The 25,762-nt window shown below is 44.9% G+C and overlaps 1 protein-coding gene and 1 long non-coding RNA gene across 2 annotated transcripts in view; one reads left to right on the forward strand and one right to left on the reverse strand.

Annotated features, from left to right (window-relative positions):
- Positions 1 to 21,847, forward strand: part of cabp7 (calcium binding protein 7) — an 85,206-nt gene extending 63,359 nt beyond the window's left edge. The window contains exons 4-5 of the mRNA XM_033043155.1: positions 17,581 to 17,734; positions 21,416 to 21,847. Coding sequence (XP_032899046.1) covers positions 17,581 to 17,734; positions 21,416 to 21,543 — 282 coding nt within the window. The 3' untranslated portion in view covers positions 21,544 to 21,847. The remainder of the gene's footprint in view (positions 1 to 17,580; positions 17,735 to 21,415) is intronic.
- LOC116987269 lies at positions 2,601 to 7,583 on the reverse strand. The gene is made up of 3 exons (XR_004415682.1): positions 7,565 to 7,583; positions 5,656 to 5,659; positions 2,601 to 2,630 (listed from the first exon to the last, which is right to left on the reverse strand). It is a non-coding gene; the product is annotated as an uncharacterized LOC116987269 (long non-coding RNA).
- Positions 21,848 to 25,762: the final 3,915 nt, after the last annotated feature.

Genomic DNA, 25,762 nt, shown 5'->3' on the forward strand with positions numbered 1-25,762 from the left:
TTGGAAAGCTTGGTCAGCATGGACAAGATGGGCCGAAGGGCCTGTTGCTGCGCTGTATGACTGTGACTCTATAACTCTGCCTGGGATATAAATCCAACTCATTTGTTGAGGAATTCATGGGGGCAGCTGTAATCAGGTTCATGTTTGGTGACGAGTGTGTAAATGTTACCTTATGAGAGCACTGGAATTTGAGAATGAGAGATCGACGATAAATCACAACTTTATTAATTTACAACCTCCCACACTGGCAAATCAAAGAATCATTCATGCTTCTGTGGTCAATTACACTGTTCCAACTTAATGATATGATTATGCCCACTATTAAAAAAATGATTGTATCTTTACACCCCGACGTTATTTATCACTGTCTTGGATCTGAACACCGCTGTGTGGTTAGATTTTAAATATAATTAAGTAACAATGACTAAACATTAAACAGTACATTTTGACTCTCTTAAATCTTTAATTGCTTGTTGCCAACTGACCTTGATGTTTGCTGCTGGAATTGGAGTTCCCATCCCATGCTTGATGCTGCCGGGAGACTTTAATTGGAGTTCCCATCCCATTCTTGATGCTGCCAGGAGACTTTAATTGGAGTTCCCATGCCATGCTTGATGCTGCCGGGAGACTTTAAAAGGAGATACATTAAAAGCAACAGCATAAATTTTTTTTTTTAAATGGCATTTTCAATCAATCAATATCAATATTTATTACATGTTATTTGAACCTCAGTGAGGCTCAAACGAAACTCCGTTTCCACAGCCAAACAAACAAATACAATTTCCTACAGACATACACACAATTCAATTTACAAAAACATCCATCACAGTGAACCCACTGTGATGGAAGGCAAAGTCTTTTCTCTCCCCTGTTCTCCATTTCTTTCCCGATGTCGAAGCCCCAGGCGGGCGATGGTGAGTCCCACGGCCATTTTAGGCCGCGCTGGGCGATGTACGGCCAAGCTCCCGGTCTAAATGTCACAAAGTTGGAGCCCCCGGCGGGCACTGGAATGTCCCACGGCCATGAAGCCGCGCCCGGGCGATGTACGGCCCCGCTCCGGGTCGTTCCAACCCCGCGACACGGGCTGGAGAAGTCGCGTTGCGGGAGCTCCGGAAAGCGGTCTCTCCACCCGGACCCGCGAGCTCCCGATGTCCCAGTCCACCGGACGTGCGGCTGCAGCTGGAGCCTCCGAGCTACGTGGTCAGTCCGCAACAGCGAGTCACCACCGCTCCCCACGCTCCGATGCCGGCCAGCCCCACGATGATTATGAAATTGATCAGCACAGATGTGTATTTGTTCCTTTGTGGCTGTGCAACTGTTTAACAGCCATTACCCCATCCTTCTGCTTCTCACCATGTGGCACAGTGGTGCAGCTGGTGAAGCTGCTGACTCACAGCGCCAGGAACCCGGGTTCGATCCTGACCTCAGGTGCTATCTGTGTGGAGTTTGCACATTCTCCCTTTGACCGCGTGTGCTTCCTCCGGGTGTTTAGTTTAGAGTTTAGTATATAGATACAGCGTTGGTACCTGAAATGGGCCCTTCGGCCCATCGAGTCCATGCTGACCATTGATCACCCCTTCACACTAGTTATCCCACCACACAACCAGGAAACCAGGAGCAATTTACAGAGGTCAATTAAACCTACAAACCCACATTATCCCATTTTCTCATCCACTCCCTGCACGGTTGGGACAGTTTACAGATGGCCAATTAACTGACAACCCGCTCATCTTATGGATGTGAGAGGAAGCAGGAGCACCCGGAGGAAACCCACGCAGTCACAGGGAGAACGTGCAAACTCCAAATGGACAGCACCCGAGGTCAGGATTGAAGCAGGGTTTCTGGCGCTGTGAGGCAGCAGCTCTACCGCTGTACGTCACCGTGCCGCCCTGGTGCTCCAGTTGCCTTCCACATCCTAAAGAAGTGCAGGTTTGCAGGTTAATTGGCCTCTGTAAATTTCCCCTAATGTGTAGGGAGTGGATGAGAATGTGGGATAACATAGAGCCAGTGTGAATGGGTGATCGATGGTCGGAGTGGACTCGGTGGGCCAAAGGGCCTGTTTCAATGCTGTATCTTTCAATCAATCAAAACCCTGGAGAGCCTGAACAGTCAGGAAAACAAACCACTGATGAAATTTAAACCTGGGGAAACAATGTTGTGATGCAAGTGGCAAGGGGCACCATATTGGTGGGGACATTAGCTCATGTACACATGGACGATGCAGCTGAATGCATTTTATATGTCACATCTATGCTGCCATTTTGACATAGATAATCCTGTCCATTCTTGTTTCTTATACACCAGAACACACATGCATCAGCTGAAAGGAGGCACCCTCAACAATTGTATTGTCTACTGTTCTCAGCTTGGTTGTTTGTTAAATTCTACTGTCTGTCGCTGTAATTTTTTCGAGTGCTCTGCTGAAGCTTGAGGAATATTGTGGTAAATGCTAAAGAGGTTTGTGCTGAGTTTAGTTTAGTTTAGTTTAGTTTAGAGATGGAACAGCAAGGCCCACCGAGTCCACGCCGACCAGCGATCACCCATCCGCAAGATTTATCCGACACTTTAGCGACAATTTACGGAAGCCAATTGACCTACACACCTGCACGTCTTTGGAATGTGGGAGGAAACTGGAGCACCCAGAGAAAACCCGCAAGGTCATTTTAAACCAAGCCAATTGACGCACAAACCTGTACGTCAGGTTTGGGACGACAGATGGCGCAATGGGATAAGTGTTCGGCTGGCGACCAGAAGGTAGCCGGTTCGAATTCCGCTTGGAGTGCATACTGTCGTTGTGTCCTTGGGCAAGACACTTCACCCACCTTTGCCTGTGTGTGAATGTGTGTGAATGCGTGTGAGTGATTGGTGGTGGTCGGAGGGGCCGTAGGCGCAGATTGGCAGCCACGCTTCCGTCAGTCTGCCCCAGGGCAGCTGTGGCTACAGAAGTAGCTTACCACCACCGAGTGTGACTGAGGAGTGAATGAATAATGCGATGTAAAGCGCCTTGAGTACTAGAAAGGCGCTATATAAATCCCATCCATTATTATTATTATTATTACGTCATTGGAGCGTGGGAGGAAACCGAAGATCTTGGAGAAAACCCACGCAGGTCAGGGGGAAGAACGTACAAACTCTGTGGGGGCAGCACCCATAGTCAGCATCGAACTCGGGTCTCTGGCGCTGTAAGGCAGCAACTCTATCGCTGCGCCACCGTGCCGAGTTGTTAGACAGGAGCACATTAGTGAGCATTCCGTGGAGGAGAGAATGAGTGGAAGAATTGCCTGGTACAGCGGGATAGAAGGGAGAAGGAGAAGGCACTTTGCAGAAAGGCAAAGCTTCCCAGGGCTCGGGAAGGTTCAGTTATCCAACTGAATCTCAGTGAGGAGCAGCGTGTGAAAGATTCAGAATTCATTCCGGATTTATGTACTGAGATGTGCCACCTACTGTGACCACACACCCAGCGAAGCATGAGGACTGCCAGAAGCTGTCAAGACGACGGTGGCATCTTGTACACCAGCTCCAGCAGGCTGCAGACGTCCGGAGTCTGATCAATAATGGGAGGTCACTGACACTCTCAATTCAAAGAGAGCTAAATGCCTTTCATTCCCTGTGGCCCCTGAGCAAGATGGTTAGGGAACATACAGTGATGAGGTGCACAAATGTGGTCGGGATGGGCCATGTCAAATCCATAATGTGTCTCAGCCAACAAGGTTTATCTCCCTCTTGTCTGTCTGTGTGGTCACCCTGTCCTTTCCCCTTCTCTGGATGCAGCATCTCCCACCCCCAAGTCCCATATTTCCCTTTAGCCTGCCCCCCCACCGCCCTTTCTCCTCATCCCTGTCCCAACTGAATCCCCCCCCCCCCCCCCCCCCCCCCCCCCCCTCGGACTAAATGTATTTTGCTCCACATCTTCTTTCCTTATCTGATACCCTTTTAGTCTCCCTTTCACCTCAGGCCATTGTCACCTATTCCACCCATCTGCTGCACCATGCAAATATCATGTAAATAGCATGCAAACACCATGCAAATAGCATGTAAATCAGGCGAATATGTAAAGATCATAGAAATCTGCGCTCAATAACCCAACCACTAGCCTAATGCTTTTGCCATGTTATATTCCACCATGTGCAATTGAATACCATGAGCAAATGTAGCCATTGAATGGCATGAATTGGATGACTGGTATTATAAGTATTATAGCAGCATTTAAAAGACATTTAGGCAGGTACATGGATAGGAAAGGTTTAGAGGGATAGGGGTAAAGGGATAGGGGCCAAGTGCAGGCAGTGGGGCTTGTGTAGAAGGTGTATCTAGGTCGGCAGGAGCGTTGGACCGAAGGGCCTGTGTTTGTGCTGTGAAACTCTGACTCCATGGCTGATGATACTGGGGCACAGCCTCCTGCACATGGAAAGCATGAATTCCACGCACACTTGTCGGGTGCCACAAGAACTCTGATACAACAGACAATTGGATTATTGCAGCAATTCTTCGGCTGTGAGTCGGACCAATATGGAGCATTCCGGTCGAACTCAGCAGGGTAGTACTTATCAAGGTTCATGACGCTCTGCCTTGCACTGATCAGCCCTTGCCTCAGACTGGCTCAGTAGGGGCCGAAGAGCAAAAAGAAAATAAGGACAAGGGAGGAAGCAAACGAGGCCACATCTTTCTGATAGAGTTGTGCATCTCGTTTAACTTGTTATCAGCAAACGCATCGCAAGTTGCATAACACAACCCAAGTTCCAATACGTAACACTAGTTCCAACACACAGGCAACACCCGTGGTCAGGACCAGACCCAGGTCTCTGGTGCTGTAAGGCAGCAACTCCTCCCCTGCACCACCATGCTACCCCATTAAACAGACAACACCTGTAGTCAGGATGGAAGTCAGGTCACTGGCGCTGTAAGGCAGCAACTCTACCACTGCACCACCGTGCCACAAACATGGCTTCTATGACTTGGCTCGGAACAGAGCCGTGGGAAAATAAATATAGTGAATCCACATTTATAGATCAATGCATGCCACAGTGTGGAGGAAATGTCACCTGGTTGTACTTGTGCTTTTGCTCAGCATCTTCAGTGCGCCTAGACCTTCCATGTAATGGTATCCCTTTGTATGCATCCACCTGGTGAAAGGCTATTGTGTTTCAGTAGAGGAGGCTGCTTTTGCCCGTGGAGAGTGTAGGAGCATTGTAAGAGGGGCAGCAATTGGCATTGTGCCTCTCACATCTGCTCTACCACCTAGTGAGATTAAACTCAGCTCAACTTTCCAACATTAAACACCTATATCCGTTCAATTCCGCTAATATCCAAATATAATTATCGATTTATTTTAACTAAGCCTCAATATCTCTCGTGGGTGGAGAATTCCTAAGATTAACTACCTTTAGCTTAAAAATAATTTCTCTTTTCAGTTTCCAGACGTGGGGCCCACTGGGTCCACGACGACCATCGATCATCCGCTCACACTAGTTCGATGTTAACCCACTTTTGCATCCACTCCATACACACGAGGGACAATTTACGGAAACCAATTAACCTACAAACAGGCACGTCTTTGGGACGTGGGAGGTAATCGGAGCACCCGGAGGAAACCCAAGTAGTCACAGGGAGAACGTGCAAACTCCACACAGACAGCAGCCGAGGTCAGAACTGAACCCGGCTCTCTGGCGCTGTGAGGCAGAGGTTCTACATGATCATCTCATGATCTACTGTGCCGCCCTATTTTCATCTCAGTCCTGAAATAAGGACCACATGTTGATATATTGCATGTACTGCACTGGTGCCGGTTCACCTCTTTGAGGCTTACTGCAAACGTGAAGTGGCAGAGGACTGAGTATAGCCTTGCGGACAAAGAGCAAAACTCGTGAGGAGAACTACACTCCATCGTTTCCTACCTCCAGTCCCCCCCACCCCTCTCCCCCCCCCATATTTTCAGTCTGAAGAAGGATTCCGACCCAATACGTCGCCGATCCTTCTTCTCCAATGATGCTGCCTGACCCTCTGGGTTACTCCAGCACTTTGTGCCTATCTCCGGTATAAACCAGCATCTGCAGTTCCTGCCTATACACTCAATCAATGGCTGACATTTCAATATGTTGCAGATCTGCACAGTAACAGTGTTAATCTAAACACACAGTGCTGAAGAAGCTCAACGGGTCAGGCAGCATCAGTGGAGGGAATGGGCAAAGCCACATTTCAGGTCAGGACCCTTCCTCAGACTGAGTTGAAACCCTCCCTCAGGTCCCGAAACGTCAACCAATGCATTCCACCCACAGATGCGGCTCGACCCATGATTCCTGATTAGCACAGGTGTCAGAGGTTATGGGGAGAAGGCAGGAGAATGGGGTTAGGAGGGAGAGATAGATCAACCGTGATTGAATGGTGGAGTAGACTCGTTGGGCCAAACGGCCTAATTCTACTCCTACTACTTATGACCAATGACCCACTGAGTTCCTGCAGCAAATTGTCTGTTGCTCCAGGTTGCAGCATCCGTAGTTACCTGTGTCTCCGGTCTTTTCTCTTCACACAGAACCCATTGTCTTGTTTATAGATTATCTAACGTAACATACATGTATTTCTCACTACAACCCTTTTGTGAGTTCTGATGAACATCCACTATCATAATGTTCTTATCATTTACTGTCAGAAAGTGATGAACTCTGCCATCTATCGAAGATCTTCCATTCATCACTTCCATTTATTGGGATTTGGCATTCAACATACACTCCCCCCCCCCCCCCTTGTGTTCACCCCCCCTTGCTCCACTTCCTCCACTAGAGGTCCACCACTGCGCCACCGTGCCGCAAAGGGTTTTGTTTAACTTCAAGTTATAAAAAATCTTGAATCTCTTTTCCACTTGGATCACGAAGATAATTCATCTCGAGCAGCACTCTCTGTTGTTATGCAGCATTGTTGAACGATTACTTGCTTGCTGATCATGCTTGCTCTTTCTTCAGCAATGCAATTATCTTTGGGTACCCATTTCTTTCAGTGGTTCTGCTGGTGATTATGCATGCTTTCATTATCAGTTGAGTCTCTTGTAATAGACTCTGGAGGCTAAATTCTTACATCTCTGGTGCTGGAGTGATGAGAGATTAGTCCACGCCTGTTATTTCTGCGGCAGAATTGGTATGATATGAAGCCGAGTGCTGCTCAAGATCATCTCAAGATTAAAACTGTTAAATTGCAATGATGTAGGCCCCTGGTGAGACTGCAAACTCAGACTGCGCAGCTCTGCTCACCCTACCTGATGAAGAATATACATAATAGAAGGCTTGTAGGTTAATTGGCTTCTGTATTGGTTAATTTGGATATCATAGAACTAGTGTACAGGTGATTGTTGTGTAAGAAGGAACTGCAGATGCTGGTTTAACCCGAAGATAGACACAAAAAGCTGGAGTAACTCTGCGGAACAGGCAGCATCTCTGGAGAGAAGGAATGGATGACGTTTCAGGTCGAGACCCTTCTTCAGACTCCAGAGAGCATAGTCCACATTGCTTATGTCCCCTGAAATGTCACCCAATGTCTACCAACCTTTATCCCATGGAATGTGGGATGAAACCACAGCAACCGGAGAAAATCTACATGGATACAGGGGGAATGTACAAAATCTGTGCAGACAGCACCCATAGTCAGGATCAAACCCGGGTCTCTGACACTATAAGACAGCTACTCTACCGCTGCACCATTGTGCTGCCCTGAAGAATGAGATCACCTCTCATTCTTCCAAACACCAAAGAGCATAGATAGACACAAAGTGTTGGAGTAATTCAGCGGGTCAGGCGTCATCTCTAGAGAAAAAAGATGGGTGACGTTTCGGGTCAGGACCCTCCTTCAGACTCTGGAGAGCATCGTCCAGATTGCTTATGTCCCCACTTTGGACAACCCCATGACCTCTCCCTCAATCCCCATACCAGGAACCAGCCTGCTGTTTATTTCTGCACGCCTTCTATTATGTATATTCTTCATCAGGTAGGGTGAGCAGAGCTGCGCAGTCTGAGTTTGCAGTCTCACCAGGAGCCTACATCATTGCAATTTAACAGTTTTAATCTTGAGATGATCTTGAGCAGCACTCGGCTTCATATCGTACCAACTCTGCCGCAGAAATAACAGGCGTGGACTAATCTCTCATCACTCCAGCACCAGAGATGTAAGAATTTAGCCTCCAGAGTCTATTACAAGAAGTGGAGCAAGGGGGGTGAACACAAGGGGGGGTGAACACAAGGGGGGTAGAGTGTATGTTGAATGCCAAATCCCAATAAATAGAAGTGATGAATGGAAGATCTTCGATAGATGGCAGAGTTCATCACTTTCTGACAGTAAATGATAAGAACATTATGATAGTGGATGTTCATCAGAACTCACAAAAGGGATGTAGTGAGAAATACATGTATGTTACGTTAGATAATCCATAAACAAGACAATGGGTTCTGCGTGAAGAGAAAAGACCGGAGACACAGGTAACTACGGATGCTGCAACCTGGAGCAACAGACAATTTGCTGCAGGAACTCAGTGGGTCATTGGTCAGAAGGAGTAGGAGTAGAATTAGGCCGTTTGGCCCAACGAGTCTACTCCGCCATTCAAGCATGGTTGTTCTATCTCTCCCTCTTAACCCCATTCTCCAGCCTTCTCCCCATAACCTCTGACACCTGTGCTAATCAGGAATCATGGGTCGAGCCGCATCTGTGGGTAGAATGCATTGGTTGACGTTTCGGGACCTGAGGGAGGGTTTCAACTCAGTCTGAGGAAGGGCCCTGACTTGAAATGTGGCTTTGACCATTCCCTCTACTGCCTGACAAGTTGAGCTTCTTCAGCACTGTGTGTTTAGATTAACACTGTTACTGTACAGATCTACAACATATTGAAATGTCAACCATTGATTGAGTGTATAGGCAGGAACTGCAGATGCTGGTTTATACTGAAGATAGGCACAAAGTGCTGGAGTAACCCAGAGGGTAAGGCAGCATCATTGGAGAAAAAGGATGGGCGACGTATTGTGTTGGAATTCTTCTTCAGATTGGAAATAGTGGGGGGGGGGGGGGAGCGGGGGGGGGACTGGAGGTAGGAAAAGATGGAGTGTAGTTCTCACGAGATTTTCTTTTTGTCCGCAAGACTATACTCAGTCCTCTGCCACTTCACGTTTGCAGTAAGTCTGCAAGAGGTGAACCAGCACCAGTGCAGAGCAGTACACATGCTCATTTTGTGCAGGTGTAGTACGGTGACACAGTAGTAGAGTCGCTGCCTCACAGTATTAGAGACCCGGGTTCGAACCTGACCATAGGCGCTGTCTATACGGAGTTTGTGTACGTTCTCCCCATGACCTGCATGGGTTTTCTCCTGGTGCTCCGATTTCCTCCCACATTCCAAAAGACTTACAGGTTTGAAGGTTATTTGGCTTCAGTAAGTTATCCCTAGTGTGTAGGATAGAGCTAATGCACAGGTTACCGTTGGTCAGCGTGGACTCAGAGGGCCGAAGGACTTGTTTCCATGCTGCATCTCTAAAGAAAACTAAACTCATTTTAGTTTGTCCCTCTGGGGACAAGACACTGTATTGCTGTCCATGTTCACTGACAAAACACCTCAGCTGAAATTGTATTAGGAGGCATGGAACAAAATAGTAAGATTAAACGAGAACTTACCAGTTTGAAGTTTGATCTGTATTTTATGAGGAGTTACGATGAGGGATTACGTGAAGAAGCCCGCCAGGACGCATGCGTGTCATTCTTCAAAGCAGCGGTGTGAAATCACAGATAACTGTATAACCATATAACCATATAACAATTACAGCACGGAAACAGGCCATCTCGGCCCTACAAGTCCGCGCCGAACAATTATTTTCCCTTAGTCCCACCTGCCTGCACTCATACCATAACCCTCCATTCCCTTCTCATCCATATGCCTATCCAATTTGTTCTTAAATGATACCAACGAACCTGCCGCCACCACTTCCACTGGAAGCTCATTCCACACCGCTACCACTCTCTGAGTAAAGAAGTTCCCCCTCATGTTACCCCTAAACTTCTGTCCCTTAATTCTGAAGTCATGTCCTCTTGTTTGAATCTTCCCTATTCTCAAAGGGAAAAGCTTGATCACATCAACTCTGTCTATCCCTCTCATCATTTTAAAGACCTCTATCAAGTCCTCCCTTAACCTTCTGTGCTCCAGAGAATAAAGATCTAACTTATTCAACCTATCTCTGTAACTTAGTTGTTGAAACCCAGGCAACATTCTAGTAAATCTCCTCTGTACTCTCTCTATTTTGTTGACATCCTTCCTATAATTGGGCGACCAAAATTGTACACCATACTCCAGATTTGGTCTCACCAATGCCTTGTACAATTTTAACATTACATCCCAGCTTCTATACTCAATGCTCTGATTTATAAAGGCTAGCATACCAAAAGCTTTCTTTACCACCCTATCTATATGAGATTCCACCTTCAAGGAACTATGCACGGTTATTCCCAGATCCCTCTGTTCAACTGTATTCTTCAATTCCTAATGTAATGTAATGACTAAACATAGTAAGATTAGAGAAGAGATACCAGTTAAGTTTATGATCAAGGGTGGGAGCGGAGGGCACGTAATCCCTCATCGTAACTCCTCATAAAATACAGATCAAACTTCAAACTGGTAAGTTCTCGTTTAATCTTACTATTTTACTTCGGAGTCAAGTGAGTGACTACGTGAAGATTTTAAAGCTCTGTGATTTCATGCCGTGGAAACGAGTCCATGCATCACGTCTGCCTTGATGACTGTAGGAGGAATTGTGTTAACATAATTTGGACATGAATTCGACATTGAAATCATAAAATTTGTTAACACAAAATTATAACCCCTTTTTATGGGTTTAATTAATTTACAGAACTTAAAATTGTTTCTGCAAACGTTCCAGGTTTCATTACTGGTTTGTTGTAAAATAATTGGAATGTTTTTTCCCCAGACCATCCTGCTGCCTTGAGGATTTGGTCCATTGGTACATCCAACTGTATCGCTGCCGATGTAGCTGCAGCCCTGGTGGAATGAGATTTAAAAATATTAGTATCCACCCCAGCCTGTGTTAGCACCTGTTTCAGCCATCTTGAGATGGTCTGGACCGTCACTCTTTTATGTGGTTGCTTGTGGCTGACCAAAAGTGCCTTCTCATTGCCTCTTAGGATTTTCGTTGTCTCCATGTATAACGACAGATGTCTTACTATACAGAGACGGTCATCTGTTGGGTATGACCTAAATTGTATATTAAGGCCTGCTGATCCCTGTCTGTTCTGCTTTACTAACTCATAGATATGAAACGTAATATTTTCTGTTGAGGAAGTCATGTTGTCCAGTCTTAGTTTATGCAGTGACTGTACCCTCTGTGCCGTGACCAATGCCATTAGCATGACTGTTTTTAATGTCAGTCTGTGTAGGGACAGAGCTGTTGCTGGAGACCAATACCTGAGCATCTTCAGGACAATACTTACATCCCATATTTGGGAGTACCTGGTTCTTGGGGGATTAGTATTAAAAATTCCCCTCATAAGTTTTGTTACCAGTGGGTGAGTCCCAACAGAGTAATGCTCTGTCCCCTGCCATAGGTAAGTCGATAGGGCACTTCTGGTGCAGTTGATGGCACTGTAACTGAGCCCCTCATCATAGTGGAGGCCTGCCAGATATTCCAGAACAGACGGGATGTTCATGTCTCTGTAGGTGATGTTGTTTTTATGGCAGTACATCTCCCACTTCCTGATATAGACCAGATACTGTTTTTTGGTTGACTGTCTTTGGGCCGCCGAGATCATGTTCATTGTTCGGTCCGTCAGTCCCAGTTGTAGTAGAGGTGTTTTTAAACTCTACAAATTAATAAGTTCAAATGTTTATGGCATGGGTGGCTATCCCTTGTTACGGGATGTAGCAATAAATCTGGTCTATGTGGGATGGTGATACATGGTTCTAATACCATGTTTAATACCACTGGGAACCATGGTTGGGTAGGCCAATCGGGTACTACCAAAATACCAGACGCAGAGTCTTGTTGTATTTTCCTTAATACCCGACTGATGAGGCAGAAAGGAGGGAATGCGTAAATAAACAATTTCCCCCCAATGCAGCGAAAATGCATCTGTCGCCGCTGCCCCAGGGTCTGGTTCCCATGAAACATAATTTGATAACTGGTGGTTAAGTCTGGATGCGAATAGATCGATATCTGGTGTTCCATATTTTGCTGTAATATCAAGAAATACTTTTTTATTCAACATCCATTCGGTGTTTTCATTAAATTTGCGTGACCTGGTGTCTGCCACTAAATTTAGTCTTCCTGGTAGGTAAGTGGCTGATATCCAAATATCTCTCTGGATACACCATTGCCAAATTGTATTAGCCAGATTGTCACATGATGTCGATTTGTTTCCACCCATGTGGTTAATGTATGCTACCACGGTGGTATTATCTATCTGTAGTCTAACATGCTGGTGATATGACCCAGTACAATATGACTTTAGGCCATGGAATGCACCCAACATTTCCAGGTAGTTTATGCCCAGTGTGAGTAATAATGATGCCTCCTGAGCAGTCCATCTACCTCCACAGCTGGTGATGGTATTGGTGGCTCCCCACCCAAGTGCACTGGCATCAGTTGTAGTACCATGGAAGGGTTACTGACAATGATTGGATTGGAACAAAGCCAGATCTATCCACCATTTTAGTTCCATTTTAGCTTTGATTGGTAGTTTCATAGGTCTGAAAGTGACCTGCATTAATTTTGAGTGCTTGTATTTTTGCTCTCTGTAAGTTTTGGTAATGTAGAGGTCCAAATTGTGTGGCTGGAAAGGCAGCCACCATTTTGCCAATTACTTTTGCTACCAATCTGATGGATGGTTTGCTGATGTCAATGAGGTTATTGCAAGCCTCTATTAAATCTCTAGCCTTTCCCTTAGGCAGAGTCACCGACATGTGAACTGAGTCAATGGTGAACCCCAAATAGTCCATAGTAGTGGAAGGCGTTAGTTTAGATTTAACTGGATGGATATAAATCCCAGTTTTTCAATAACTGTTTTGTGGCTGTACAGTTTGTTTGGCCAATTCCAAAGTTTTGCCCACAATGAGTATGTCATCTAAATATGCCATGACCATGTGTTTACGTTTCCGTAGAAACGCTAGGGCTTGGTTTCAAAATTTTTGTGAACAGCCGGGGGATGACGATAACCCATTTGGCAGTGCTTTATACTGCCAACGTTGTCCCATCCAGTTGAATTTTAAGTAACATCTGTGGTCACACTCGTATAGGCACTGAATAGTAAGCATCTTTTAAATCGATGCTGGCCATGAAGTAACCTTTGGAAATTAATTGTTTAGCAGTAACAAAGGTTTCCATTTTGAAGTGAATATATGTACAAATGTATTCAATTTGTCAGATCTATGATGATGCGACAACCACCATCTTTTTGTTTTTGGTAATATATTGGACACGAATTCTAATGGTTCGTGTTGAGTTTTCTCAATTACCCCTTTACGTAAAAGCCGCTCCAGTTCAGCTTGCGCTTTTTGATTTTCTTTATCAGAAAGCACGAACATCGGTTCGGTATATGTTGAACTGGAGGGCTGTACTTGTGTATAAACTCTATTGTATATCCCTGGATACTGCTAAGATGTAAGTATCGGTTGTTAACATGCTCCATGCATTCAGAAAAGAGTGTAATCTCCCCCCAACCTCATGCTCCCTGTATTTGTAGGGAACCAGACCCACCTACACTCCATAATTACCAGTGGCAGGTTTACTTCTTTTTTGTAGGTTCTTTGCTGCTGTTGTTGCGCTGGTGTCTGGGTTTTCGGTTTGGTTGGCGTTGGAGGTCCCCGCATCTTCCAAGAAGGCCGGCCTGGGGCATGGCCTAAAAAGACGCATGTTTTGAGTACTGGGCCTTCGAGCTTTCACCAGTTCTGCTGGTGGGTGCGTAGGGGTGCTGTCTTTGGCTGTAGTGGGTTTTGTTGGAGTCCCTTTATTAGTCCCAGGGTTTTGCTTCCTCATCGAGCTCCTTGACTTGCTTCGATAGGTTGCCTCCAAACAATAGTATTGGTGGTTTTGTGATCCCAGGTTTGCACAGTCCCTGCACCACTTGCACACTTGTCTTTCCTTCTGCGGACCCCTCTTCCAGGTCAGCCCAGAACTGACCCGCAGTGCTCCCCTCTGATGAGGTAGAAGCACTGTGGAGCCCTTCAAGAGGTACTGCTGTGGGTTTATCATAGGGCCCACAGTGACCCGACTCCATCTCCTGGAGTCTGTCACGTTGGAGCAAATGCTCCACACACCGCTCCATCCGGCTCCAGCGCTCTCGGTCGCTGGCCGCCCGCGGTTGTTCAAAGTCGGACTCCTCTGAGTCCACGACCTTGTTTGTTTTGTGTCTAGCCTTACCGCCCGGGCCGCGTGGATCTGGCCGGTGCGGAGGCGACATCGGGCACAGCTGATCCCACTATCGGTGATCCGAGTGCCGCTGGCTGCTGCTGGCTGCCCGCTGCTCCGCGGTCCTCCCTCACCAGCTTTGTCGCAGCCCGTTGGTTTCTCCACCTGTAATCAGCATGGGAAAACACAAAAAGACCGCAGCTCTTACCTGCAGGTCCTGGTTTAAATTGTCGCTACGGGGGAACGTCGTTCCACCCCGCCTCCTCCGTTTTCGACTTGTCAAAAGTCGACGGCCCCATTCTGAATAGTCTCCCGCCCGGCCGTGGTGTTCTGGCCGGCGCGGGACAAGAAGTCAGCACAGCTGATCCCTTATGGGGCTTGTGCCTTCAGCTGCTGCTGGCTCCCGCAACTTCGCGGTCCTCCCCAGCCAGCTTTACTCGCAGCACTTGTGGACACTATTTTGTCCAGCTTCCCCCCCTGTGTAAAAACAGCGCGGGGACAAAAACTACCGCAGAGTAAATCACTTACCTGCAGGTCGCGGTTTCAAACTTACCGATGCGGGGGAACGTTCCACCCCGCCTGTCGTTTCGCAAGCGTGAAAGCTATATGACACGCATGCGTCCTGGCGGGCTTCTTCACGTAGTCACTCATGTGACTCCGAAGTAAAATCACATCCAGGTACTTCATAGCACCATGCTTTGATGCATTGTGATACAACAATTGTGTTTTGAAGTAAGTAATACAATGACATGAGACTTGAAATTCGTATGCAAGCTGCACCCATTTTATTTCGTAAAGGACTATCAAACCAAATTGTTGCATAAAATATATAGTGATTCATCACCAATACATTACAGAGCACGTCATGCATAATGAAGGCAGACTTTCCAGGAGGTCAGACAATGCCCCCAGCGCCCCAATGTGCAGGTGAATCAGCCTTCATTAACGTAATCCTCTTTCGTGCCTTCCACAGCAGGACTCACTTGCGACCTTGCCTGCCCTCCAGGGAGCTGACACACATACTGCCTGGTGACTGGCTCACTGTGTGCGCATCCCATCTCAAACTTGACCTCTACTTCTCCCAAAGTCCCAAGTCCCAGGTTGGAGAATGCATGTGTCTGATGGATTGTCACTGTGCCTCCTGCTGCAGAGTCTTGCAAACGACCAGCTACCAGGGGCGGCACGGTGGTGCAGCAGTAGACCTACTGCCTTACAGTGCCAGAGACCCTGGTTCAATCCTGACCATGGCACTGTCTATGCGGAGTTTGGACGTTCTCCCTGTGACTATGTCGGTTTTCTCCACTTTCTCCGGTTTTCTCCCACACTCCAAAGATGTAGGCTGATTGGCTTGGTAAAATGGTAAATTGTCCCTAGTGTGTGTAGGATAGTGTTAGTATGCAGGGATCACTGGTCGGCGCGGACTCGGTGGGCTGAAGGGCCTGTTTCCATGCTGTATCTCTGAACGGATCCTGGTCAGATGCTGGTCCTCACCTCCCCGAAACAAGATGCAAGAGGAAGATTAGTTATGGCCGCGTTTTCATTAATCTCTGAAATTCTGATGGACCCAAGATCCATCGCAGCCAAATCCACGATCACAATCTGATCACAACCCATCTGAAGAAGGGTTTCGGCCCGAAACGTCACCTGTTCCATCTCTCCAGAGATGCTGCCTGACCCGCTACGTTACTCCAGCACTTTGTGTCTATCCATGATCACATGCATAGTCTTGACCATTTAAACCAAATAGCCAGAGAGCCACGTGAGACAGCACAGTGGCGCAGCGGTAGAGCTACTGCAACACAGCACCAGAGATCTAGGGTTCAATACTGACCTCGGGTGCTGTCTGTGCAGACGTTGTACTGTCTCCCCGTGGCCGCGTGGGTTTTCTCCGGGAGCTTCGGTTTCCTTCCACATTCCAAAGACGTACAGGTTTGTACGTTAAGTGGTTTATCATTGTAGTTGTATGGCCTTTTGCAGATGGGCTTTGATGTACGATCAGACCCTGGCATGGTGCGACATGTATATAAGTGGATGTGTACCTTCAAGAAATGAGTCTAACATATATGACCAAGCATCAACACAAAAACAAACCCACAGACTAGCACCAAGTTTTGAATGGAGACACAAGGGCAGGGTAGTGGTGGAGAAGATTCCTGAAATTATTCACAGTTCGCTTTAGTTAAAAAAAACATCTTGTTTAGTGTCATGTACACCACGGGTGAAATTGTTTCATTTCCTCAACACTATCAGAGCCATGTATCATTCTGGAAACTATTGTTATGTCAACTTCAACATTTATTCGGATGACAGGACTTTCTGACCAACTCTTCAAAACTGGTAAAACTCTGATAAATCTCTACTGCACCATTTCAAAGCCTTTATTGAATGTTGATGAAATGCAGCAAATAGAATGACTCTCAATAGCTCTTGATATAAAGTTGCATTACAATGGGTGCAGGCATGAAGATCGGCAAGAGGTTTAGTTTAGTTTATTGTCCCATGTCCCGTGGTACAGTGAAAAGCATTTAGTTGCGTGCTAACCAGTCAGCGGAAACACTATACATGATTACAATCGAGTGTACAGATACATAATAAAGGGAATAACGTTTAGCGCAAGGTAAAGTCCAGTAAAATCTGATTAAAGATAGACTGAGGGCCTCCAATGAGGTAGATGGTAGTTCAGGACCGCCCTCTGATTGTTGATGGGATGGTTCAATTGTTTGATAACAGTTTGATAAGAAACTATCCCTGAATCTGGTGTCCACACACACACACACTGCACCTTTTGGCTGGATCCATTCACTCTTCCTGCAAATGATCGTGCCATAATTACATTGCTAGACTATGATATTTTTACCCACTGACAATAATAAACCATGCATTGTTAAGTTGGAGGGAATTCTGTCATAGTGATATATGGTGGAATAAAACTCTTTCTGCAATTGAAGTATGAATTCAGTTGAAGGGTTTATTACTATAGGAATTGTGTCATGGGCAAAATGTCCAGATAAGTACAAAAGGCAAGAGAAGCCAAAAAGGTTACAGTTTGGGTTACAATTAAGTAACTCTTATCAGCTCAGCACAGAGTGCCATTGCAGGAAGCTATTTATCATTACTGTTGATATCAATATAAAGGGCATAGTTATGCTCTGATTTCACTCCTTTGGGACCACAGGTTTGATGCACTTTGGTTTTGTTATTGCAGTGTGATATGCAGAGAATGACAGTGGATGAGCTAAAGAGACTCCTTTACGAGGCATTTTGTGAACATTTGTCAATGAAAGACATAGAAAATATCATCATGACAGAAGAGGCAAGCCATGTGGAGAACCCAGATGAATGTCCAGTTGACATTGACAGTAAGTTCAATATAATACGACTTCTGCAAAATCTGTTCCAGGCTTCCGGTGAATCTCAAGAGCAATGACACTTTCCACATCCATAACCTGTCCTTTGTGGCTCAAACAACAAGCAAAGTAGTTTTATTGCCTTTGTTCTGTGATAACCATGCATCATTGTGGAACCTACTGTCACCTGCATCAAATTCATTGCTTCAAAGGTGGATTACATTGCTTCCTAATCTGTTCCTCAAAACTAGCAAAACTCTGACAAATCTCTTCTACGCACATTTCTAAGCCATTATATCTTTACTGAAGTTCATAAGTTCTAGGAGCAGAATCAAGCCATTCGGCCCATCAAGTCCATTCTGCCAATCAATCATGGCTGATCTATCTTTTCCTCTCAACCCCAATTTTCTGCCTTCTCCCCATTACCCCTGACACCCGCACTAATCAAGAATCTGTCAATCTCCGCCTTAAAAATATTAATTGACAGCCTCCACAGCCTTCTTTGGCAATGAATTCCACAGATTCACAGAACAGATTGTAATATAAAGTGGTTAATAATGTTCTCACACATTCCTTTGCTTTATATCATTTGTTCAATTCATCAATCTATGTAACCCAGATTATCATTAAACCACCTTATCCTCGTTTCAGTTTTTAAAATGTACGTATATGTACATTAAGAATTTTCTGCTCATTCTCTTTCTCAATTGGTGCCATTTAAATTGTATTGTAGTTCCAAACTGCTTCACTTCACACTTTTCCACAAAAGGATACTATCTATCAATCCTTTGCCCATTTCATTATTCTGTCCCTCATCCTGAACTCTCATCATCATCTACTGTCTTGCCGATTTTAAATGTACGGTACTGCTCCCTATGCCCGAGACTGGGTTATCTGTAAAGAATAAAATGTCTTAGAGCCTTAGGGAACATCAGTGACTTCGCAGTCCGAAAAACAGCAAGCCGCTCCACTTTGCTTCTTGACAATTTTGTGTTGCGTATATACATATTTACACTAAATGTTTGTTTTCTCATTTATTATATTGTATGCAAAGTACTGTGTTTACATATTCTGTACATATATATTTATATACACACACAAACAAAAAATTATAGTGCATAAAGACAAAACCAATGGCCCCAAGTTTATTTAGTTCACAGTTTCTTTGGAGGTTATTGTGTTTAATAGCCTGATGGCTGTAGGGAAGAAGCTGGTCCTGAACCTGGACATTACAGTTTTCAGGCCCCTGTATCTTCTTCCTGATGGTGGTCGTGAAATGAGTGTGTGGCCAGGGTGGTGTGGGTCTCTGATGATGCTGGCTGTTGTTTTGAGGCAGCGACTCCTGTAGATTCCTTCGATGGTGGTGAAGTCAGAACCCATGCTGGACTGGGCAGTGTTCACCACTTCAAATCCATGAGTTTCCTTAAACCCTCTTGCCTAACTCCTTGTTGAATGCCTCACTTAATCTCTAAATATACATCTACTGAGATATCCATATCAACCTTCTCTGACATTTCATCAAAATAATAAATAGATTTACTCAAATGATATACCATTTTACAAAACCATGCTGGCTCTCTTTGATTTATCGTGCTATCTCTGAGAGCCAGGTTCGATCCTGACCTCAGGTGGTGTCTATGTGGTGTTTGCACGTTCTCCCTGTGACTTCGCATGTTTCCTCTGGGTGCTCCAGTTTCCTCTCACATCCCAAAGCTGTGCCAGTTTGTGGGTTACTTGGAAATGTCCCCTAGTGCATGGGGAGAGGAGGCAAAACTGGGATAACATTGAAGTAGTGTGCGTGGATGATCGATGGTTGATGTGGACTTGGTGGCCAAAAATCCACATGGTCATGGGGAGAACGTACAAACTCCGTACAGACAGCACCTGCAGTCGGGATTGAACCTGGGTCTCCAGCGCTGCAAGCCCTTTAAAGCAGCAGCTCTTCTGCTGCGTCGACCTTGTAAGCTACCCAAGAGAAATTTGAGGTACTGTTCCTCCAATTTGCGTGTGACCTCACTCTGGCAATGAAGGAGGTCCAGGAAAGGTCAGTGTGGAAATGGGATAGGGGAGTTGAACTGGCTGGCATTCGGGAGATACCCATAGTCCCAGGCGGACCGAGCATAAGTGTTCAGTGAATGGGTCGCTGAGTCCACGTTTGGTCTCACCAATGTCCAGGAGCCCACATCGGATGCAGTAGATGAGGTTGGAGGAGGAGCACGTAAATCTCTGTCTAACTTGAAATGACTGCTGGGGTCCCTGGATGGAGTTGAGGGGTGGAGGTATAGGGACAAGTGTTGCATCTCCTGCGGTTGCAGGGTAAGGTACCTGGGAAGGGGGTGGTTTGGGTGGGAAGAGATGAGTGAACCAGAGAGTTGTGGAGGGAGCTGTTCCTTCGGAAGGCAGGAAAGGGTGGAGATGGGAAGATGTATTTAGTGGTGGGTTCCTTTAGGAGGTGATTTAATGCCTTCAAATCATTATTATCCTGCTCATGTTGCCTACTTTTCACAACATTCCTGCCATCTACAGTCACATGCTCAATTCCCTCCCATCATAGCCACATTTTATTTTGATTATTAGTCGAATTTTGATTTTATCATAACTCTCCTTTATGCAATTAGTGTTGGCAGCTACATGCTTTGTTGTAATCCAAAATCAGATGTGCTGATTCCTCTATCTTTCCCCTCCAGTGGAATATATCTAAAGTGGCTCCCTCCTGTGGTGTTACTGCAATGTGTTGCCTTTCCCAGTCGACCTGTGCTCGCTCTCTTCTTAATCGCTGAAATCAGCTCTTTCTCAGTCGAGCTCCTTCTCTGATCTCTTTCCATAATTGTTTCAAACAAAATTGTGTTATGATCGCTGTGAACTGGGTGATCTGTCATTGCTAGACAATTCACTTGCCCTACTTAATCTCCCAGAAACAAATTAGGGCGGCACAGTGTCGCAAATGGTGGAGATGCTGCCTCATAGCGCCAGAGACCTGGGTTCGATCCTGACCTCGGTTGCTGGCTGTGTGGAGTTTGCACGTTATCGTACGGATCCATGATGGTACGGATTTCTTCAGGTGCTCCCGGTTTCTACCCACATCCCAAAGGTTGGCTGGCCTCTGTTCATTGCTCCTAGTGAATTGGGAAAGGATGAAAAGTGGGCTAACATAGAACTAGTGTGAACAGGTGATCAGTGGTCGGTGTGGACTATGTCTGGGGCTGTATCTCTCTAAGACTGCTTCCATTATGAACTGACAGTCTTTAATAAGAGGATTCTGAATTTCAATTCATCACTGCAAAGGACCACTTAGATATTAAAATGGATCGAATAACAAGTTTTCTTCATGATATCAATTCTATAATCATTGTTTCCAGATCAAATGAAAGTCAAATGAGTCCAAAACCTGCTGTTTTATCTTTCAACCTATGTCTGTACTTGAGCTAAATCTGATGCATTTAAATGTTCAATTCACATTTATGTACCACAACATGTTATCTATCGGATGAATGCGTATATCTTTCCACTGCATGCAGCTGAGAATTGCAGCACACCTCACTCCCGTCTTCAATTAGCTATCGATCGCACTCACTTTTTCCTGGCATGTTGGATCGATTCTCAGCTGGGCGCATGGAACATGCCCTCAGCAGAAGTAATATCGTGCAGCTTGTGTGAATTCACAGAGTAATCTTCTTTTGTTTCTGTCTGCAGCATGTTCCACACAGCAAATCAAACAGACCTGTGTCAGGAAGAGTCTCATCTGTGCGTTCGCTATAGCTTTCATTATCAGTGTGATGCTTATAGCAGCGAATCAGGTGCTGAGAAGTGGGATGAAATGAGGGTAGATCCTCAAATCAGCCTGCGCCTGGACTATTCAGATAACCTAGTAGACAGCAGCGTGATTGCATGGTAGTCCTATTGACTTCTGGAGTCCCTGAAGGAACTTCTAACCTATACAGGAATACAGGAAATTAAATGCATGACAATGCATGGATTTTTAAAACAACAAAAACCAATGATGTGACGACTTTTATTTCGTGAAACTCTCATGATGTTACTGAACACCACCCGTAAGGGCATCACCGGGTACAGATGAAAACTGCAGTATGCAAGACAATTTTGAACAGAAATGGACCTTTGGTGAAGACTAGAGGAAGCTGCTCATGTGTCAGAGTGAATCCAAACAAGTCCACGCAAAAGCAAGACTGGTGAGTGATAGGGGTCTGACTATTCCATTCTCGCTCTCTCAAACGTCATTGCGTCTGCTGTTTTATTGTAAAAGACGATACAACCAATTCCGGAGTTTCCAAGCAAACAATCTGACTCCCACATCTTTCAACAGAGGAAAATCAAAGGGAAAAGTTGAAAAGTAAACTCCCACTTCCTTCTATTTTGCATTATCCAACTTTATAGAGCATTCATTAAAGTGCATCACAAATGTTTTTTGTCAATGCACAGATGTAATTTTAGAACCCAGTTACTAATGGCCTACATTTTGCTTTTGGGGGATAGAATGAAGGCATTTGCCTCGCAGCTTGGAAAACAAAATTATCAGAAAAGTTAAACATTCTCTGTCGACTTCCCTTGTTCCAATGTTATTTTCAGTCAGGGAGCAGTTCAAAAGGAGCCCTGGCATCCAGCAACCACAAAGTCACCAAACACAATATAGAATTTTCACAGCGAGCAAGTCAAGAAAGAAAAAGCACAATGGTTTTTTTTTTGCTATTAACTTACACAAATAAACATTGGAACATATACAGAAGGTGGAGGGTGAAATACAGCAACTAAATCTTTAATTCAAAGTTGCCATTTGCTTCTCTCTGGAATTATGTCAATTGGTGATACATTTCCCATCATTGCAAACAGGACATGGGCTAATGTGAGGTAATATATACAGGTAGAAACTGTCAAAGAACAAGTAAACCTGTACAGATAGATTTAAATACAGTTTCAGTGTAATCATCTGCAGTTACCTTATATTCAACTCAGAAAACTACATATTTTTAAAATGTAGAACAGAATCTCTGATCATCCACACGATATCAGCGTTATTAAATACAAACCCTATCTCAGCAGCAGTAATAGTGAGAATTGGAATTAGGGTTTTCAAAAACTTCAATGCTTTCAGAGAAAAAAAGTTGATGCTTTCCTGTTCAAGGCTCGCGCTAGGTTTTCCGATAACAAATGGGAAAATGCTTATAAATTTGTATTGTCCCATTAAGTTGAAGGAGGAAAATAACAGCAATGTTAGATGTTTGGATTCATTCTTAATTTGGCAGAATGCTGTTTCCGTGAGTCAGTGGTTTAAAAGCACTTTTTTTAAAGCAAAATAATTTATAAAGAGACCTAGCTTAACATTTTATTGAAATTGCACATCTATTTTTGCAGATTTTGCTACATTAGCTTCTATTCGTTAAGAAAGAAGGAAAAACGTGTATATGAGATACAGTGTACTGATATTTCCAGCAATGGATTTTATCCCCACTGTCGATGGTGTTTGCTGTGTGAACATAGGAACAGATTACAAGAAATATACCAAATTCTTGGAGGTTTCAGGGTCCTGACGACTTCTGAGAAGAGAGGGGATTCTTTGTTTTAATGAACATCATTTGCTTCCAAGGAAATAGTTTGCAAATAGATAATCGTTGATCATGCACCAGATTCCTGCAGTAATGTATGGAGAATCCTCGAGGGCTAAGTGTGAAATATTAATCTTTTGCTTTCAATGAGTCATGGACAATCAATTATCTCTCAAATGGGTGGTGATGGCAGGAAAGGGGAGGAAAGGGTTTGAGAACAGAAGTAACTGGCCTTTTTTTAACTCTTTATCTCACTAGGACGCCAAATCTTTATTTGATAAATGTGAAAGGAAAATCACTTTAATTCTGTTATAAATATTTCATCATATCTATTTATGATATCAGTCAGGACTTCTTTCCCCAGGGTGGAAATGTGCAACACTAGAAGGCATAGCTATAATGTGAGAGGGGGGAAGGTTTAAAGGAGATGTGCAGGGCAAGTTTTTTTTACACAGAAATGAGTTGGGGCCTGGAATGCACTACCAGAGGTGTTGATGGAGGCAGATACGATAGTGGTGTATAAGAGGCTTTTAGATAGGCACATGGAACTGCAGCGAATAGAGGGATATGGATCATGTGCAGGCAGATGAGATAAGTTAAACTCGGCATCATGTTTGCCACAAACATTCTGGGCCAAAGTTCCTATGCTGTACTGTTTCACGATCTTAACCCTGACAAATTTCATACCATAGAAAATCTGGAGGCACACACAAGCTATTAAAATAGCACATCAAACTGTAGCAAATAACGATCAGATCATCCGTATAGTTAATGCTCTGGCTTAGAGTAAATCATGAGAATGTAGTGTCAGTAAAACAGTCAGCAATCACTTGTACTCCTCAGTTGCATTAGTGAAGCATTCACATTTTTGCTTCAGTTTCTACTAAAATCAACCGTGGAGTAAGAAGTGCTCTTACAAAGGAATCAAGTTATTTCTAAATGAGTGAAAACATATTGCAGTAGATTTAAAGTGAGTCTGAAGAAGGGTCCCAACCCTGAAGTATCACCTATCCCTGTTCTCCAGAGATGCTGCCTGTCCCGCTGAGTTACTCTAGCATGTTTAGATACATCTTTGGTGTAAACCAGCATCTGCAGTTCCTTCCTACACATACTATTCAAGCAATCAGAATGGGAAGCAACTATATGACAAGTTAACCCCATCACCAGTCCAGCTAATCAGATTGGGGTCTATTGAAAGAATAGTGTTGAGTTTCCTCTGAGAATGGATAACCAGTGGCCTTAGAGAGATATGGGCAGGTTGACAGCCTGATCTTTAAAGCATGCAGCCAATTTTGTGTTGGGAACAAGGCATTAGAATAAGAGCTGCAGACCAAAAAGTGAAGCATCCCAAGCTGCCTACAGTGTTGGGTGGTCACACTCCCAGACTAAGGAAGATTCTTGGAAGGTGTCACAGTCATAGAGTCATAGAATCATATAGCGTGGAAACAGGTCCACCAGCCCACACTGACCCATCTACATTAGGTCCACCTGCCTGCGTTTGGCCCATTTCCCTCTAACTATCCTGTCCATTTACATGTCTAAATATTCCTTAAACATTGCGATAGTACCTGCCTCAACTACCTCCTCTGGCAGCTCGTTCCACACACTCACCACCCTTTGTGTAAAATTTACCCCTCAGGTTCCTACTAAATCTTTCTCCCCTCACCTTAAACTTATGTCCTCTGGTTCCCAATTCCCCCTACTCTGGGCAAGAGAGCCTGTGCGTTCACCCAATCTATTCCTCTCATGATTTTGTACACTTCTAAAGATCACCCCCTCATCCTCCTGCATGCCAAGGAATAGAGTCCCAGCCTGCTCAACGTCGCCCTATAGCCTGGGTCCTTGAGACCCGGCAACATCCTCGTAAATCTTCTTGCGTCGCTTTCCAGCTTGATAACATGTTTCTTGTCGCTGGCTTGAGATGAACTATATTGAGCAGTGGGGGAATGTAGTCGTCAGTGACCAAGGCTGGTTCAGTGCAGCCCACCTGCTGCTGTCCCCAGTGTTGTACTCCTCTTCAGCCCCTCTGGCTGGAATACATAGTACACACACTCTGTCCAAGTAGCACCGAGAATTATCAGCAAAGGATGTATGAATGGAAAATGGTTATCTAACTCAACTGTCCTCTGCAAGTCAATATGCCAGATGCTTATTGAGAAAAACCCCAGTGAGACACTGATGCCTACAACAGTAGTTCAAGGGGCATATACCACAGGATTGGCAACCTGGTTATAAATGTGACGCCATTGTTTTGTGTTGGGCAATAGGTCTCTAAATTCAATTCATGCAAAGTTACCAAGGGATGCCTGAGACTAACTGTTAGATTGGTAAACTTAACGCAAAGGTAGTTTGTTTATTGCAGCAATAGCTCCTGGACTGTGTGCAATACTATCATCGTAAACCCAACCAATGCAAAATTGTCTCCGAAAGTCATCTGTAGCTTAGTACTTTGAAGTGTTCATTATTTTGTTAGGTCACC

This window comes from Amblyraja radiata, chromosome 25 (genome assembly GCF_010909765.2).
Source record: "Amblyraja radiata isolate CabotCenter1 chromosome 25, sAmbRad1.1.pri, whole genome shotgun sequence".
In the NCBI taxonomy this organism is placed as follows: domain Eukaryota; kingdom Metazoa; phylum Chordata; class Chondrichthyes; order Rajiformes; family Rajidae; genus Amblyraja; species Amblyraja radiata.